The sequence below is a fragment of the Ischnura elegans genome, chromosome 2, assembly GCF_921293095.1.
Source record: "Ischnura elegans chromosome 2, ioIscEleg1.1, whole genome shotgun sequence".
NCBI classification, from domain to species: domain Eukaryota; kingdom Metazoa; phylum Arthropoda; class Insecta; order Odonata; family Coenagrionidae; genus Ischnura; species Ischnura elegans.
The window spans coordinates 54699712-54716296 of NC_060247.1; the positions used below are offsets into that span (position 1 = coordinate 54699712).

General features: G+C 37.6%; 1 protein-coding gene across 1 annotated transcript in view; it reads right to left on the bottom strand.

Moving 5' to 3' along the window:
- Positions 1–11577, bottom strand: part of LOC124153751 — a 28683-nt gene extending 17106 nt beyond the window's left edge. Inside the window, exons 1-3 of the mRNA XM_046527100.1 lie at positions 9571–11577; positions 4200–4434; positions 1755–1925 (exon numbers count right to left, since the gene is read on the bottom strand). Coding sequence (XP_046383056.1) covers positions 1755–1925; positions 4200–4434; positions 9571–11376 — 2212 coding nt within the window. The 5' untranslated portion in view covers positions 11377–11577. The remainder of the gene's footprint in view (positions 1–1754; positions 1926–4199; positions 4435–9570) is intronic.
- Positions 11578–16585: the final 5008 nt, after the last annotated feature.

Below are 16585 nucleotides of genomic sequence, written 5' to 3' on the forward strand. Positions count from 1 at the left end.
ATATATCCGCGGCCTCATGCAGGTCTGAATGGAACCGGGAGAGGTTGTTTGTTGATGATCACCTTGACTCCGACTCACCTCGTTTCTCGGCAGCTTTTAATGAAATTTGGTTGGACCTTGAATAACGATTAGCTAAACTTTAAGTTAAGTGAAAAGGTTTAATCTTCAACAAAACTGGATTTCATCAGAAAAATTGTCAGTGCCTCTGGAGTTTGGCAATTTCATCAGGGTTATCAACCGTAAGTCAACCACCAAGGGATACCTGCTGGATTTTCGTATTTTTCCGCGCTCATCTATTCTACCGTGAGTAAGCGGTGATTTTTTTTCCAGTATGAGCGATTTATTTTGAGTCATGGACCGTGATAGTTCGTCAAAACTCCGATCGTCATTCTCTTTTGACATTAATTAGCACCAGATAGATATTTTTGAATCGACATCGATATCAACCAGCCGAATGTCGGTAAATTGGCTCCGGGATATCTAAATTACGATGTAAAATAATGCTGTTCCGCAGGGAAAGAATGCTCTCACTCACGGTCATGACAGGGGAAACACTTCCTCTGTTCTTTCGCTGTTCCTCCGTGGAAACTGACCTTGGAATGGATTACAGAAAGAATCTTCTAGTGAACTGCGCAATTGATATTGAACCTCCTCTTTTGAAAAGAGAAAGTAGCCGACTGGAAAAATATTGGGCTAATAATGGACTGCCCTTAGGGAGTAGAGTTGAAAGGGGCATAAGCCATCGATTGAAAACATTACGAGAAAACATTATTGTACCGGCCCTCGGAGGATAACTCGTGTCATCAGTCATCACGTATCATCGAAGTCAAGTTCAAGAAGTGAAGGATAAGGTAGTTCGAGGTTATTAAGGGATGAATTTGCTCCATTAGATCGGATATGATACAAAAAGTGCCTGGTGTTTGGATCAGAAGGGGAGCGAAACATTACGAGAAGACAAATCATCCAGCTTGCGAGTTGAAGGTCGCAGCGCTGGGCTCACGGAAGAAAGCAATTGAAGAAGCGTTCCCCGGTAGATTCTATCGACTCTTGGTAAACTTTCATGAGACTGTTCTTGTTGATGAGCATAAATTCGAAGATTTGGATGAACCATCATGAAAAAACGTAAAATCGAGCAAAAAAAATCTTGAGCGGGACAAATTTTTACGACCATAAATGCGGAAAAACGCAAAATGCGGAAACACTAAATACGGATAATTTTTACATTGTCCTAATAGGGAATGAATCAGGAACCAAAAAAATAAACGCTAAATGCGGAAAAACGTTAGATGCGAAGACGTTAAATCCGGATCCGACTGTATACGTCTTTTTCAAGCCCTCATTCTAAAATACATCAAGGAAATTATTTTCCTTCCCAGGAAAAACCTAATTTGTCTTTACTGGCATTTTTCAGGCTTCAATTCATTGTGAACAACAATTTTAATTTATTTTAACAATTAACAGAGTTAACTCCATTTTTTTATCTCAAAACAGTAAAAAAAGTAATCGATAGACTATTAAAACGACTTCAGCAATTAAATACACCATAGTTAGCCGAACATTAGTTAGCCCTTTCTTCTAGCCAAACATAAATATGAAAGGAACTACAATAACCAAACCAACATAGTATGGCATACTTCCCATATCCATCAGCACACTCAAAAGACCTTCACTGTGACAAGAGTCGACCACCCAATTTAAAAAAAGGGTTCATTAATATGAATAATAAATGTGGAGATTAAAGAGAAGATTTATACCTTTGTTTGGATCAGCAGCTTGAGGTTGTGAAGGCTTAGGGAGATCTTCTATACTGCCATGATCTGGATACATTTCAAAATGCCTCGCCATTCTCCTGTGCCCAAGATAAACTTTTTGGCAAGTTGGACACCGGAAGTGAGAGGATATTTTTCTTTTTGATGTGCTCAAACCTGCAAAATACACTGAGGGTTAAAATGTATCCACAATAAAAGCAACTCAGAGCTTTACAAACTTTACAAAAATTTAAGATGGACTTGAAGAAAATGGATACCGAGGGGACTGAGAATATAGCACAAATGTTTAACCATTTTAAGAACTTATTGGTAAATTAACAGACCATGAATAGCATGAACAGAACAAGAGGATGAATATAGAGAGAATATTTATTAAAATATTTGCAAAGGACTATAAGAATTATCTTATGGCTTTCAAACTTTATCACTTGCATGACTTACAGCGGCACATTCGATCCCAATACAGTATTCTCACTTAGATCAGGCTAACTTCCCACTTTAAAGAACCACAGAGAAGTACAGATAGGTCTCTAAAATCACCTTTTCCTTAAGTAATGAAAATAAACTGAACGGAGGATAAGCAACCCTTGTGCATGCAATGACCTCTTTATGCCCCCATTATATTTTGGCACTCCGAAAGAGCCCATAAGGGTGCATCAACTGTATTTCCATGAATATGTATTTTCATGAATTCATGAAAATACAGTGGATACACTCTTATGGGCTCATTCGGAGTGCCAAAATATCATGGGGGGATTAAGAGGTCATTGCATACACGAGGGTTGCATAAGGCAAACACAATTCTATGACAAAGCCTTTTTTTGAAACTCCGTTAGGGAAATTTTTTTAAAAAAATTTCCCTAACGGAGATATTTCCTAATTTCCCTGTTTAATTTTGAAAAATAATTACCATATATCTCCGAATACTTTGCCCAATAACTCAGGAAAGCAAGTAATATGGTGGCCTATATCATGGCCGCCTTTAAAAATTTAGTTTTAAAGGAGGCAAAAAGAATTGGACCGCAAGTATTTGAGTGACTTAAAAGGGAACTAATAAGCATAAATCATGGTGTGGTGGACATGACTATTTGCTGTTCTGTAATTTTCAATGATTAATTAAGAATTAATTAAAGAAAATAATTAATTAAGAATTGTTTATTGGAAACCAGAGACCAGATTTTGATGGAATACTGGCGATCATGGCTATTTTGTTTCAGTTAAGTTAGAATTTCTTAAATTATGGAAGTTCCAATTGATAATCAGAAATGAGATTAATCAATAAATAATAGCACTTAAAAGAATACACTCTAATTTCCTCTGATCGATTATTATGCCTTCTTTAACAATTACTTTTTTAATGAATATTTTTGTTCCATTTTGCTGTCAAAGGCATTCTTCGAGTACAAAAATGCTATGGATGTTCGGTTCTTCTTGATTCTAAAGGACTGTACTTAGAACCAATATTTCTCCTCTACTACACCTCATATTCCTGAATTTGAATTACTACTCATCTGACAACTCTTGTGCTCTTTGTTATATTCTCCAGCAAGTGATTCTATAATTTTTGAGGCATGTGAAGTCTTAAAATCTTCACAATTTATTGCTATTTTATTTATGGGAATTCAAATATTGCTCTTCTCAAAGTCACTAGGCATATGAACTGTTGAGTAAATTTTGCAGATGAGTAGCTGGGTTAAAAATCTTCTTTTATACATTTTAAATTACCTCTATAGGAATGTCATAGACTCCTGACCAGTAGCATTGCCACGGGGGGGGGGGATTTCCGGGTTACAATCCCCCCTTGATCCTTTAAAAGAGGTGTCAATAACGAGGTAGCCTCAATAAATAAAAAAATTCTTTATTTTCATAAATGCTCGTACAAAATTACTATTTTTGAGTCCTAAAAATCGTGTTTTTTAAATAAAAAATCCCCAGACCTCCTTTGCCCTGGGGTGTTTTCTACACACCCCAGAAGGGCCCCAAAATCTCAAGTAGACCCCCCCCCCCCCATTTCAAAATCTTGGCTATGCCACTGCTCCTGGCACCTTATTCCTTCATAGGTCTATTATTTGATAAACGACGGTCATAGTTTTGTTATTCATTGAATTACGAAAAATTCCACTTGGCCAAAATAACCGCCAACGCCTTTGCAAATAACTAAACACCACAACAAATTTAGAAGAAATTGCCAAATTAAATGTGGTAATTCCATTGGACGACTTCATTAATGTTAATTACTGAACTCTGGTTCATCTATAGATTACAGGACAATGAAAAATAACATTTGACTTCTACACTTAACGTAATTTTTTTAAAGTTCTTTTCTTTTACACTGACTTCCTGTAAGTCTCTAGATGGCATGAAATTCACCAACTTTACCAGTTTCCCTGGAGAGCAGCCACCCTGTCATGAGCTTCCTTTATTACTTACCTGCTAAGAGCGCTTCATTCCTTTCCATATCTTCATTAGTGCTCCTCACTTCGTCTTCCATTTCAGCTTCACTGATTTGGTAGTCCGAGTAACCACCATCAGAATCATCGAGGTCTGGCTCAGCAAAGTCTAAATGGTGAAGTCGCTTATAATCCTTGACCATATGGCGAGGAGGGCGGGATAGACGACCAGAGCGAGTCCTTGGAAGCTGCTTCTTTCTTTCATCCTTGTCTCCCTAAAGTAAAACAGTAGGTATGGATGAATTACCAAAAATAATTCATTCGCTTCAATGAGAATTTTCCAGAGAATAATATCGTCTCATCACATGTACGGATGGCGAGAATTCTCGTCATTTTTTTCCCGAATGTTCCGGACGGATGACGAAGATTCTCGTCATTTAGGTGCGTCAACCTAAACAATTTTAAAGCATATCGAAAGCGAATACGTATTGTACGCTTTAAAATTGTTTAGGTTGACGCGCCTAAATGACGAGAATCTTCGTCATCCGTCTGGAACATTCAGGAAAAAAATGACGAGAATTCTCACCATCCGTACGCAACGTGTTAATTATAAGGCATCTTCAACTTCAAAGAGTTTAAAGTAAAAGTTACCTATGCTTAAACAATAATCAATATACTTGTCTGCCACTTGAAGTAGTAAGTGAAAGTACGCATGGAAACTTTGTTAGAGATCAGCTTTATTGTATAAATGGCCTTAAAAAATTCAAGAAGCTAAAACATGAGACACTGAAAAAGAGTACAAGTTGATAAGGGCCTAACATCAACTTTGAAGGCAGGGTCAGGATTATATATCCTAACATAGGGAGAGCACAAACAGATACCGTATTTATCTGAATACATGGAGGACTATATTCAAGCATGTGTTTTTAATTTTTTTCCAAAACTGAGGCCTCAAAATTAGGGAAATTAGGTTTGTATGAATTGTTTTTCTCTGGGCATTGCAAAACTAATTCATTGCACTCATCTTCTACTGGCTCGTATTCAGCTATTTCCCAAAGCATCTGAATTTCTCATTAACGATAACAATATGTAAATCCCAGTATGACCACTTTTTTTTAATCATTTCCCTGAATTTTCCCAAGCACTTTCCTCCATAGCATCTTAGAAATTGCTCACTACAAGTTTTCAATATGTAAATGCACCTTAATGAAATTGGGTAAATGGGAGCACAAATCAACATATTTCTTGATTATTTCTAATCGGACATTTCTATGAAAAAATATTCCCATAAGAATGAAACATTAAAAAAAAAAGAGACAGTACCAACAGAAAAATAAGTAAACATGTCAATTAATCCTTCAGCTTCAAAGATCAGACAAAAATAATTAAATAGCAAGGAACTTTGTATGAAAATTTGTTGTACTACACTAAATGTTCAGAAAGCAATAATGCAGGTGACATTCGTCAGTATCACTAAAATTAAGAAAAAATTTTCATTTGGTCATGTTAATATTTTCTCCAGTTCATTCTTTTTTCTTTCAGGGCTTGATCCGCTTTTAACTTATATGGCTCGAGTTTCTTCCTTTGCTTCTCCCTGTACTTTTCACATCTTTGCCATTTCAGTTTCTAGCGTCTTCTGAAGTGTATCTCTGTACTTGGCAATTGCTCTATGCCCATATCCAATCAACTCTGGATCAATTTTAACCAACGCCTCACATCCCATACGAAAATTTCTATCCCAAACTCTTCTCAGATAAATAGAATAGTCTTCATGAAGGTTCTCAAGCATGTTTTCATTCACACAGAACCCACTCTCAAAAAAAGTATTTCTGATAGAGAACACCAAAATAATTTTAACAGCTGCCCCTACATAACTAGGTCCTCTCATTAGATATGTTGGCTCACACAGACTGATCCCAGTCCATCAATATCCCTGCCTGTTTATCCACCTGAGATACAAACATTTAGAAATAGATATCAACACGGTCTGCCTGCAGAATGTTCATGTGCTTTGCAGGCACATGAATCCATTTCTGTTTTACACAGCTCTGGCTTTTTTAAGAATTTTGTTATGCTCCAGATATGATGCTGTTTAGGTAAATTTGTACAGCATTGGGTTTCTCTTGACTATTTTCTTCACAAAGGAGACCACAATGTTCCTTTAATCCAACCTAAATTTACAATCCAAGAGTTCACAAACCATTTGTCTGCCTGCAACAAGCTATGCCATTCAGGGTGAAGGATAGCATTAAGTTATGAAGGGATGAATTTGGAAGTCACTATTTTGAAAAGGTTTACTCATACTGCATGTCATTATCTGTTAGTTAGTTGTCCATCTCACAACACTCCTCCACAAGTTGTGTGGGAATACTGTGGGCTACAACCCCTCCAAGCAAACATGTCCAGCAAAGTCGTCAATAGGAGAGCATAGAAGGCAAAGTGAGAGGAAAAGAAGGGGGCAACTTTGGCAGCCCAGACAACCGATGTGGTTGAGTGGGAAGTTACACCTACATGGCACTATATGCTGCACAGTGTATGGCACTGACTAATTATTAATTGCTACATTTCGAAAAAGATTACAAGATCCCAAACGTTTCCTGTCTTTTCCCAGTTTGCAGGCACCCTGAATCCACGTAAAAATCTGCCCATGACCTTTGCCTCATAATTCCTATACCACACCATGCTTCATTTAACCTTCTTAACATTTTACCTTTTAACCTTCTATAACCTAACACCTTACACCTAGTATCATGAGCCTCGGTATAATTGCGATTGGAATTAAAGAACCTGGATAGCGTAGTGGTCTGCACATTAGCCCGGAAAGCCAAAAATCCATGGTTCGATTCCCGGTCCAGGGGAATTTTTTCTCATGGCAATTCTTGTACATATATGTTCATTTAACCTGCCGTAACAATTACTAGATCACAGTACATTAAAGCCTCTCCAACTAATTCCAACAATTTCACTATTATTATATCATTCCGCCTACAACTATTGAACTTCAGTTATTCTTGATTTTGGTTTCTTTGCAGCCTCGCAATAATTATAAAGTTCTTCCATTAATCATATAGAGCCCTCAGCACCAAAAGATAGATGGGCTTACACCGAAAGCAATTTCTCTGCAGCAATGTCATTCCCGGGTTATAGTTACTTCACAATTTGTCTACACCAACTGATTGCTACTTGAGTTATTTCCATTCCATAGAATTCATTTCTATACGATAAATGCCCTCTTTCAACCCTTTCAACCAAATATTAAGTTCAACATGAACAACCTAATGGGAATCCAAATTACTCAACAGGAAAACCAGAGTTGTTACTTAATTAGATAACTTGCTTCCAGATTAAGTATGTCTAACTAAAAATTGAAACACAAAGCCTTACTTACATTGATATGCGTGTGTAAAGTTTAGAACTTTCCTTTCTATCCACGCGTTTCATTTACACTCACAAAACTCAATGCCATGATGACAATATATTCAATTATTCCATTCCTATTATTTGATTCTATATCACAAAAATCATCAGACAAAACTTTAACTTCTATCCTCACTTAGTTACCACTAACATTTTTCCAGGCGGTCTTAAACTGGAATCAATACAGAGACCATCACATAACGGTCTTCCCCATACTTCACATCTCCAATTCCCCACACTAATTCCCTCACTCCCTTATCTCAAAATGGAATCAGTCATGCAAATGCAACCACAACTAGTCTGCATGTGAAAATTATAATTTTTATACCTAAATTAATAGCTACATTCTGTTTCTGTAGCACATTATAATTTCATTAAATACTATCCAAGCTTTGCCGATCAAATCTCAAACAATCGGAATGACATTCTAAAGGAAATTCCCTATTGTATGTCATTTACATTACAAAGAAGCAATATTTTCCCTCCAGAATCGAATTCATGAAGATTCTCATCTTATAAAAAGCTAATTTATTCCACTAAACTCCTAATGGCTCATATTCAGGTATTTCCTCAAGCATCTTAACTTTCTCATTCATGATAATACTAGCATATTTACAGATGCAACCCATTCAGAACTTTCAACCACTGTCCAAACATCAAGAAGATGCCTCATATGCATATTTTCTACCCCAGACATGTATAACATCCACCAATTCCATTGATAAGAAAGCTCTCTTTCCAAACACTTCCACAAATATGAACCAGATGCCTATTACATTTATGTGGCCCAATCTACTTTATATTTAATCTACTACATACCAAACTATATATTTATTTACTAAATACATTTCATCACGAGAATGGCGGTGAACTTCACACCATGCCCACTGGAAAACTTCCCCTCAACCTGAAATCGAACCAAGCAGAGAGCCACTGCACAGACCACAACGTAATCCAGGTTCTTTGATTTCCATGGTTCTAGCACTAGGTACAGAGGACCCTGGTCAATTATCATAGAATTCCAGTAAACTAGATATGCTAGTGATTGAACAGTGGCCAAGAAAAGTCAAAGGCTTGTGGTTCGATTTCTAGTTCAGGGCAATCAATGTGTACTGTTTTCTGAGCCAATAAGCAAGCAATTACCTTAAGTGATATGCTTTCACAGAACTAATGCTTCAAGTAACTTTCTCCAATCACGGTTTCTCAGCGTAAAATTTATCATTTTTCACATTTGCTACTAAAGACATTTATACCTACAATTAGTGATATCCTACACCAGCTATAATATTCTAATCAACTGAGAACATCTCCAAAAGGGCTAAAGCTATAGATCCTAAAAAGCATAACGTTCCCTTAGACATTTCATCACTACTTACAAGCTATATACTGGCTCACAGGCACCAGAATATGACCTTAGCTTGATCATAAAATAGAATAGGTAAGAACCTCCGAGTAGTTGCATCAAATAACTGTAGTAGCTAATCAACAAACTCATTACCATAAGCTAATGGCACACCAATAACAATAATACAATGTCTCTGCTTGATAGAAAAGGAAGATAGACAGATAGAAGTTGGTATGCACAGAAAAAGAAAAATCAATGAGAAACACACATGCAAAGGGCGTTGAGCACTCATTGGAGGCAGAAAAGTCTATATCAGACGCATTTAAGTCAAGGTAATCCCCTCAAAAAGTAGACAATTTCTGGGCAGTCTCAGATATTGTGATCTGCTCAGAGATCATTAGGTACCACTTCCCAACGTATATCTACCATTGAGGGAGAGGACAAACAGTAAAATAGAAATAATGAAAATAGTAAATAAATATATCCTGCCATTAAGACAGAATCTGGTAACAAATCATGGCATTACTCAAAGAATTATAATTTTCAAAATTAAAATCATAAGGTTTCTAAACACCTAAATGTGCGAAATACAAAATAAACATAATTAAAGATCTTAGAAAACACAACTGGATTACGAAAATATTCTTACTTTATTGACGTCGATATCAGGAACCTCTTCTGGTTCAACCCTTTTGACAGGGGCGGGCTTCATGGCTGACTTCGGTGGCCGTCCTCGTCGGCTTTTTCCTCTTACAGAAGCGAGAGCCGGGGAAGGGGACGCTTGAACAGCCGGGGAATCACTCGGAGAGCGAGGGTCACGAAGATCACAATCTTCAGGGTACACAACACGGTATATTATGCGAGTGTTTGTCTCAGCGTCATATAAAACATTTTTCGAATTTTTGGTGGTATCAAAGTGTCTTTGCTGCAACACAGTCGCAATTTGTTTCAACTGCTCCCGACTAAGAGGTTGCATGCTGTGAAAAGTTTGTCCCTGTTGAACCAACTGAATAGGATTGTCACTTGAGCCCAGAGGTTTTTCACTGTTGAAGTTAGGAAGAGGAAGTTTCACAGACGAGTTTGCAGCACTTTGAGTTCCATCTGCAGGGACTAACTTGGTGCTTCCATTTGCTTCTACCAAGGGTTTGATTTTAGTCGGAATTAATTTGGTTGCACTCACACCACTACCCTGTGCATTGTTTGGGAAGTCTTTCTTGGCAACCACTCGTATCATACCACTTCCCGTAGGGGTGCTAGATACGATGGGATCCAGCGATGTAGTCCCAAGAGAGGTGTTAACCACAGCCGTGGAAATTGGGGCAGCTGTTGTCACAGTAGTCAGCTGCGTATTTCCTGACAAAGTCAAACGGTTCCCATCACTGGGAATACTAAGTGAGGACATAATGGCAGTTTTCGGTATGATTCTCACTTGACTTGGAACTTTTCTTTGATTTTCACTGTTATCACTAAATGCTAAGTTGGGTCCTATCTCACTCAATTTCGCTGTTGTAGTGATCATTTCGCCAGCATTTCGAGTAGGCAAAACAATGTAAGACACCTTATTCTGATCCAAAGACGGGTCATTTTGTTCTAACAAAGGGATTGATTGAGTTGTTGAGCTACTAATAATGTCAGGAATTGATCCTATCACAGTGGTAGCAAGGGAAGTAACACATTTTGGAGCAATGTTTGGAGCCGAGTTCAACTGATTTGCGAGGCTTACAGAATTTTCTTCGCTTACAGCTTCTTGGAAATTCAAATTAGCATTTGTTTGGCACAAGCTACCAGGGGTCTCTCCAATCTTTACAGTGTACGCCATGGTACCATCCACAAAATGCGGTATCAATGATATTTGAGGATTGACACCGCCCGTGATCATTGTGCTCTGATTTGTGCTAGGGACAACAGGTTCTGGCATTACATTCTCACAATTCTGCAAAGTTGTCAAAGTAGGTGGTTGAATTGTGGTTGTTAGTTTTCCAGCATTGACATTGTTGTTCAAGAGTATGCCATCAGCCACATTCTGAGGCGGATTGTCAAAACTTAACTGCTGGTTAGCTATGCTACTTTCTGAAATAGCTGTCTTATTATCATCATTTCCCCCTAAATCATTCTCTTCGCCATCGACAGTGAAATGTAGACCCAAGGCCTCAGCCTGTTCTACTGTTAAGCGTATAGTATGCGTTTCACCTTGGTCTCCAGAGAAGATGGCAAGCAAGTTGTCACCTGCAGGCTGCTCAGGTTGAGGTGCATCGTTAGTTGGGTATGCAACAGGGGTCTCCTCGGGGACAGGAGGATCGTTGATAGCCGAAGCTTCTTGCAAAGCTTGTTGAAGAATATCAGCATTTATCTCATTAATGGCATTATCTCCAGGATTTCCCTGAAGAATAACCGTTTGCCCGTTTACGAGAAGAACTCGCGTTTGGTGCTGCGATGCTTGATCTTCGTCTCCCATTATTTGGGGTTCTAATTTTCATTTCCACACTCCAGCCCACGATAGAAATTCCACTTCAATTACAGAACAGCGAAAGATTAAATAGAAAGCAATGATTTTCTACATGAACAACTACTTTACTACGTGCCTTACTTAACTTCCAGATGCACGGCGTCGTCTATGAGAAACAAACCCAATGCTCTACGCCATTTACAACTGAGAAATACAGTGCCATCTATTGGAACTACGTGGCAGGGTAAACAACGTGCAAAATTCACAAACGAAGCGTTTCCACAGAAACCGCGAATTTTAAAAAGGCCTAAAGGATCACTCAGAGACCTCGATCTTGTACTTGATGGAAATGAGTAATAAAGAGAATTTATATTAGGAGCCTTAACATTTTGAAAAATTGATGCCGGCAAAAACTGAAATATAGCGCGAAGGACGAAATTCAAATAAATGTTTCGGCCATGCCTCCAGAAGACTTAAAAAATGCAATAGAGTATGAGTTCAATACCTACTGCTTGTGGGAATAGGTGATTTTTAGTTATAATTTTGATATCATGACTCAAATATAATGCTTTAAAATTGTTGAATATTAACACAGAATTCACGAATAATGATTCAACCTCATAATTTATTATTTCTCATGCAACTACAAAATAACTGCTTGAAAATACTGACACCAATGAGCATCTCATTGCCCATGTTGAGTAAATAAAGTAAAAAACGAAAATTTCATTTGGAAAAAACATTTCTTTTGCCTAAATACTGTCTATTCTACACTCTGGTACCAATGCGTAATATTTTCACCCTCGCCGCACAAAATGTATCTATTGTATGTCTGGAAGGCTGGATTCTGCATCAAACTGTTCTGTCATGATCTGGGTCCGGGGATATGGAAATCCCCCTTGGGAGAGGGGCATTCTACCATGTAAAATTTTTTATAATACCTACCCACTTTTTACACATTTGTGAGGTTAAATTTAATTTTTATTCTTAACCCTTTCCTGCCGGAGACTACGAAAGCAAAACTTTACTACGCTACGAGTAGCATAAGAACATTTTAAAACTCTCCGTACGGAGCTCTTTTTTGGGGGTGAGTTGCCCAGGTTCCCGGACTCGTCCCTCGGATTTGGGACCCAACTCAATGGGACACCCGGCCATTATCCCTGCCTCTCACCTGACCCACAGACCCTTTCTTATAGCGGGAGTCCGTGGTCAACTTATTATTTTACCGTGTTTTTTCATAAATAATTATTGATTACGACTTCTGAGAAATTACACTTACATAATAATAACTGACATATTCTTAAGCATTGTGAAATTTTAAATGGGTTTCTAGCGTTGATAATAACCTAGTTAGGACCTTTTCATTTTTCAGAAGGTTTTAGATGTTTGAAGTTTTTTTGACGGTAAGGTGAGAAATTAGAGAGGGAATGCATTCTCGTATGGGCAGGCATAAGTACTAAGAAATGGGTTTTAGTGATAACGTTTTCATAGAAGTTGAGGATGCATTCAGCAATAAAGGAAAAAGGGTAGGGAAAAAGGAATGCAAGCCTGAAAACCCATGAAAGAACTAGCACAATAGCATATTGAGGATCGCTTTTCTTAGAATCGGAGAGGGCCATCGAAAAATTCGGCGAAAATGTCATTAGCGCTCAACACCTGGACTGTATGAATGCACGTGCGATACCATTGTGAGAGTGGAAGGTTTGGTTTTTCCACGTAGTTTACCCAAGACATCGTCAGTCAGCTGAGCACATGTTCCACCCAAAATGAGTAGCTAACAATAGGGCATACAACGTAGGTATAAAGTTGGATGTGCAAGTTACATTACTTTAGAATACCGGCGTATTAGTAATTACTCGGGGGAAAATGAATGGATCAGAAAATAAAGGGTATGTAATGTAGGAAGTTATTTGGATTGTAACATTCATGAGCGATAAAACAATAAAACAACAGCATCTCCCCATTACATATTTTTCATCCCGTAAGATGAAAGAACAAGGTTTTAAAGCATTCACATGAGAAGTTCGTTAAAAATAACACTAAAATTTCATTTAAAATTTGCCTACACACAGAACAAAACGAAGAATTCATTAAAATAAATAAAAAATTTGAGTTTGCAACAAATTATTCTTTGCAAAAACCATTGCCGTTTCAACCACTTCACCGCAAGTTCCTGCTGTGGGAAGGATCATAAATGAGTGGGAGGGTCGGGCTTAATTGCCTAAGGGGAGGCACAAGGGTCTCGCTAAGCTGGGTCTCGGGCCGGGCCTGAATACCACCGACCATAGCTACCGCTGCGGTCGGTTCCCATCCCCCGCGACAGCTATACCCGACATCAGGTCGTCTGTGTAGAAAAGGTTGCGACAGCTATACCCGACGTCAAGTGTTCTGCATATAAAGTGCCCGTCAGCTCCACCCGACATCCGGCGCGAAAGGGTTAACAAAAGATAGAGAACATATTTGACATTCAGGCATACAAAAACTATTAAACTAATAATAATTTTTGATAAAATTTGGGGTGGTCATGACCCTTGTCCCCAAAAAAGCTTCCCGAAGTACATATAATGAAAAGATAGTTATTATAAAGATAGCTAGAGACTATACTTGAAGATATTACAATGGTACAGGATTGTATATTGTATGCCCATGATCATCTATCTATGTATATCTATATCTACCTATAGATAGGCTACAAAGGTAAAGAAGTTGAAGGTGTGAACTAAGATATTATGAAATGAATAAAACACATGAGAAGCGAAGAAAACATTATTTTAAGATATTGGAACGCTGTCTTCAGTGAAGGCAAAGATTAAATGAAAATTATGGATTAAGAAATAAAAATTGAATGGAGAGAAAGGTTTTTGGAATTTTGCACAGAAGATAAGTAAGTGGTTGCAACCTACTGCTTAAAAATCACGATTAAAGAAATTACCAATGTAAATTGTTAGGAGACAAAGAAATTTTCAACTAGACTACATTTTATTTAGTGAAGCAGAAGTTTTGTGAACGAGGTGAAAATAGTTACTGTGGGACAGATGTTGACATTAGTCATAATCTAGTAATGATAAATACCATTTGAAATACAAGAAAAAGTGAAGAATGGAAAAAAATTAAGTAACATTACCAAAACTCATTTCGAAGAGCAGAAAAGAACAAAATAGATTAACATCTGACTGAGTTATCACAGGAAGATAGCTGGAAAAATATGAAAAGTGGTTCACAGGAGGTCACAAGGGAAGTTTCAGTGAGAAAATTCCAAGAAAATGCCATGAATCATGGATGAAATTTTAGAAATCACCGAAGAAAGGATCCTTTGAGAACGTATAATTGAGAATGTATTTTGAGAATACCTTTGACATAACTGAAGTTACAAGAATATGATAACTGAAGGACAGTTATAGGTACCCCTCAAAAACTATGATCTTAATCCAACCCTTCAAATGAAATGACAATCTAAAATGAAAAGATGATGTTTTCAGTGCAAGAAGTGTGATAGTACATATAATATGTATGTATATGCATTCTATGCAAAAGATTGTTTAAGTTCAGTTGTGGTTAAGCATCTTAAGAAATCCCAATGCATATCAATGTAATAACGAACGAAGGTTGAACATAAGAAAATACTATAAGTAGCCAGAAATTTTCCACTGCCCAGTGAGAAATGGGTGGTGGAATCCACGTGGAACCCACGTGGAAATTACGGTGGAGATTAGGTGGAAATGTAACGTGGATACCACGTGTTTTTGGTCGTGGAATCAACGTGAAATCCACGTGGAAATTTGGTGGAATCAACGTGGAACCCACTTGGAAAGTTGGTGGAATCAACGTGGAATCCACATGGAAATTTGGTGGAATCAACGTGGAACCCACGTGGAAATTTGGTGGAAAAATTAAAACAGCAGTTGGTGCTGTCCTAAAACCATTAAAACCTCAACCACTCTATATCTAAACCTTCTATATATGTGTCTACGATTTTTCATGTGCTCTCATGGCTGCCTTTCCACGAATTATATAAAAATAGAATGTGCGATACATTTTCACATAACTAGCATGGTTTCAGGATGATAAATGACGCAATGTCACCAGAGAGTTAAGTTCCACAAATTAGTAATTCTGTTTAACATTTAATGATAATCACCTCAAATCCACTTGAAATCAACGTGGATTCCACGTGGGTCCAACCACTCAATATCCACCACCACCAAATATCCACCACTCAACGTGGATTCCACGTGGGTTCCACGTGGATTCCACCACCCATTTCTCACTGGGTAGGTGCTGTCCTAAAACCATTAAAACCTCAACCACTCTATATCTAAACCTTCTATATATGTGTCTACGATTTTTCATGTGCTCTCATGGCTGCCTTTCCACGAATTATATAAAAATAGAATGTGCGATACAATTTCACATAACTAGCGTGGTTTCAGGATGATAAATGACGCAATGTCACCAGAGAGTTAAGTTCCACAAATTAGAAATTCTGTTTAACATTTTATGATAATCACCACAAATCCACTTGAAATCAACGTGGATTCCACGTGGGTCCAACCACTCAATATCCACCACCACCAAATATCCACCACTCAACGTGGATTCCACGTGGGTTCCACGTGGATTCCACCACCCATTTCTCACTGGGTGGGTGTTATGGTGGAATGCAAATTGCCTATACTGATATTTTGTTGTCAATTTGCATGCACAGGAAAGCCATACATTTCATATATGTATGGTTTTCCTGTGCACGGCAATTAACATATTCCGTGCTGACTGTTTTTTGGAGACTGTGGCTGACTTTTTGGCAAAAATTTGTATTTTTTTATTATTATTTTAACAACGTGATCTTATGATTTGTGATGCTGGGTACATGTTTTCACACTTTTTTCCCAAAAGTAATCCTTCGTTTGTTAAAAATTTGAAATTAAAATTTTCCAAGCATCCTGTCAAACTTGTGATACCTTCATGCAATACACCTACATGTTCCCGATATTTCTTTGCTCTTTGTCAGTACTGCAGTGAAAACCCATTCAGACTTTATCACTATCTGGAAAAAACCAATGAAAATAGTAATGCAGCTAATATTAATTTTGTAATTTGGAAATGATACATTTAAATACAATTTTAAATGTTTTATTGCACTGAAATAAATACTGCGAGTACATATTACCAATATTTCCTGCAAAAGTGTTGTTCCCTATGATGGAAAATGCGACTGAAC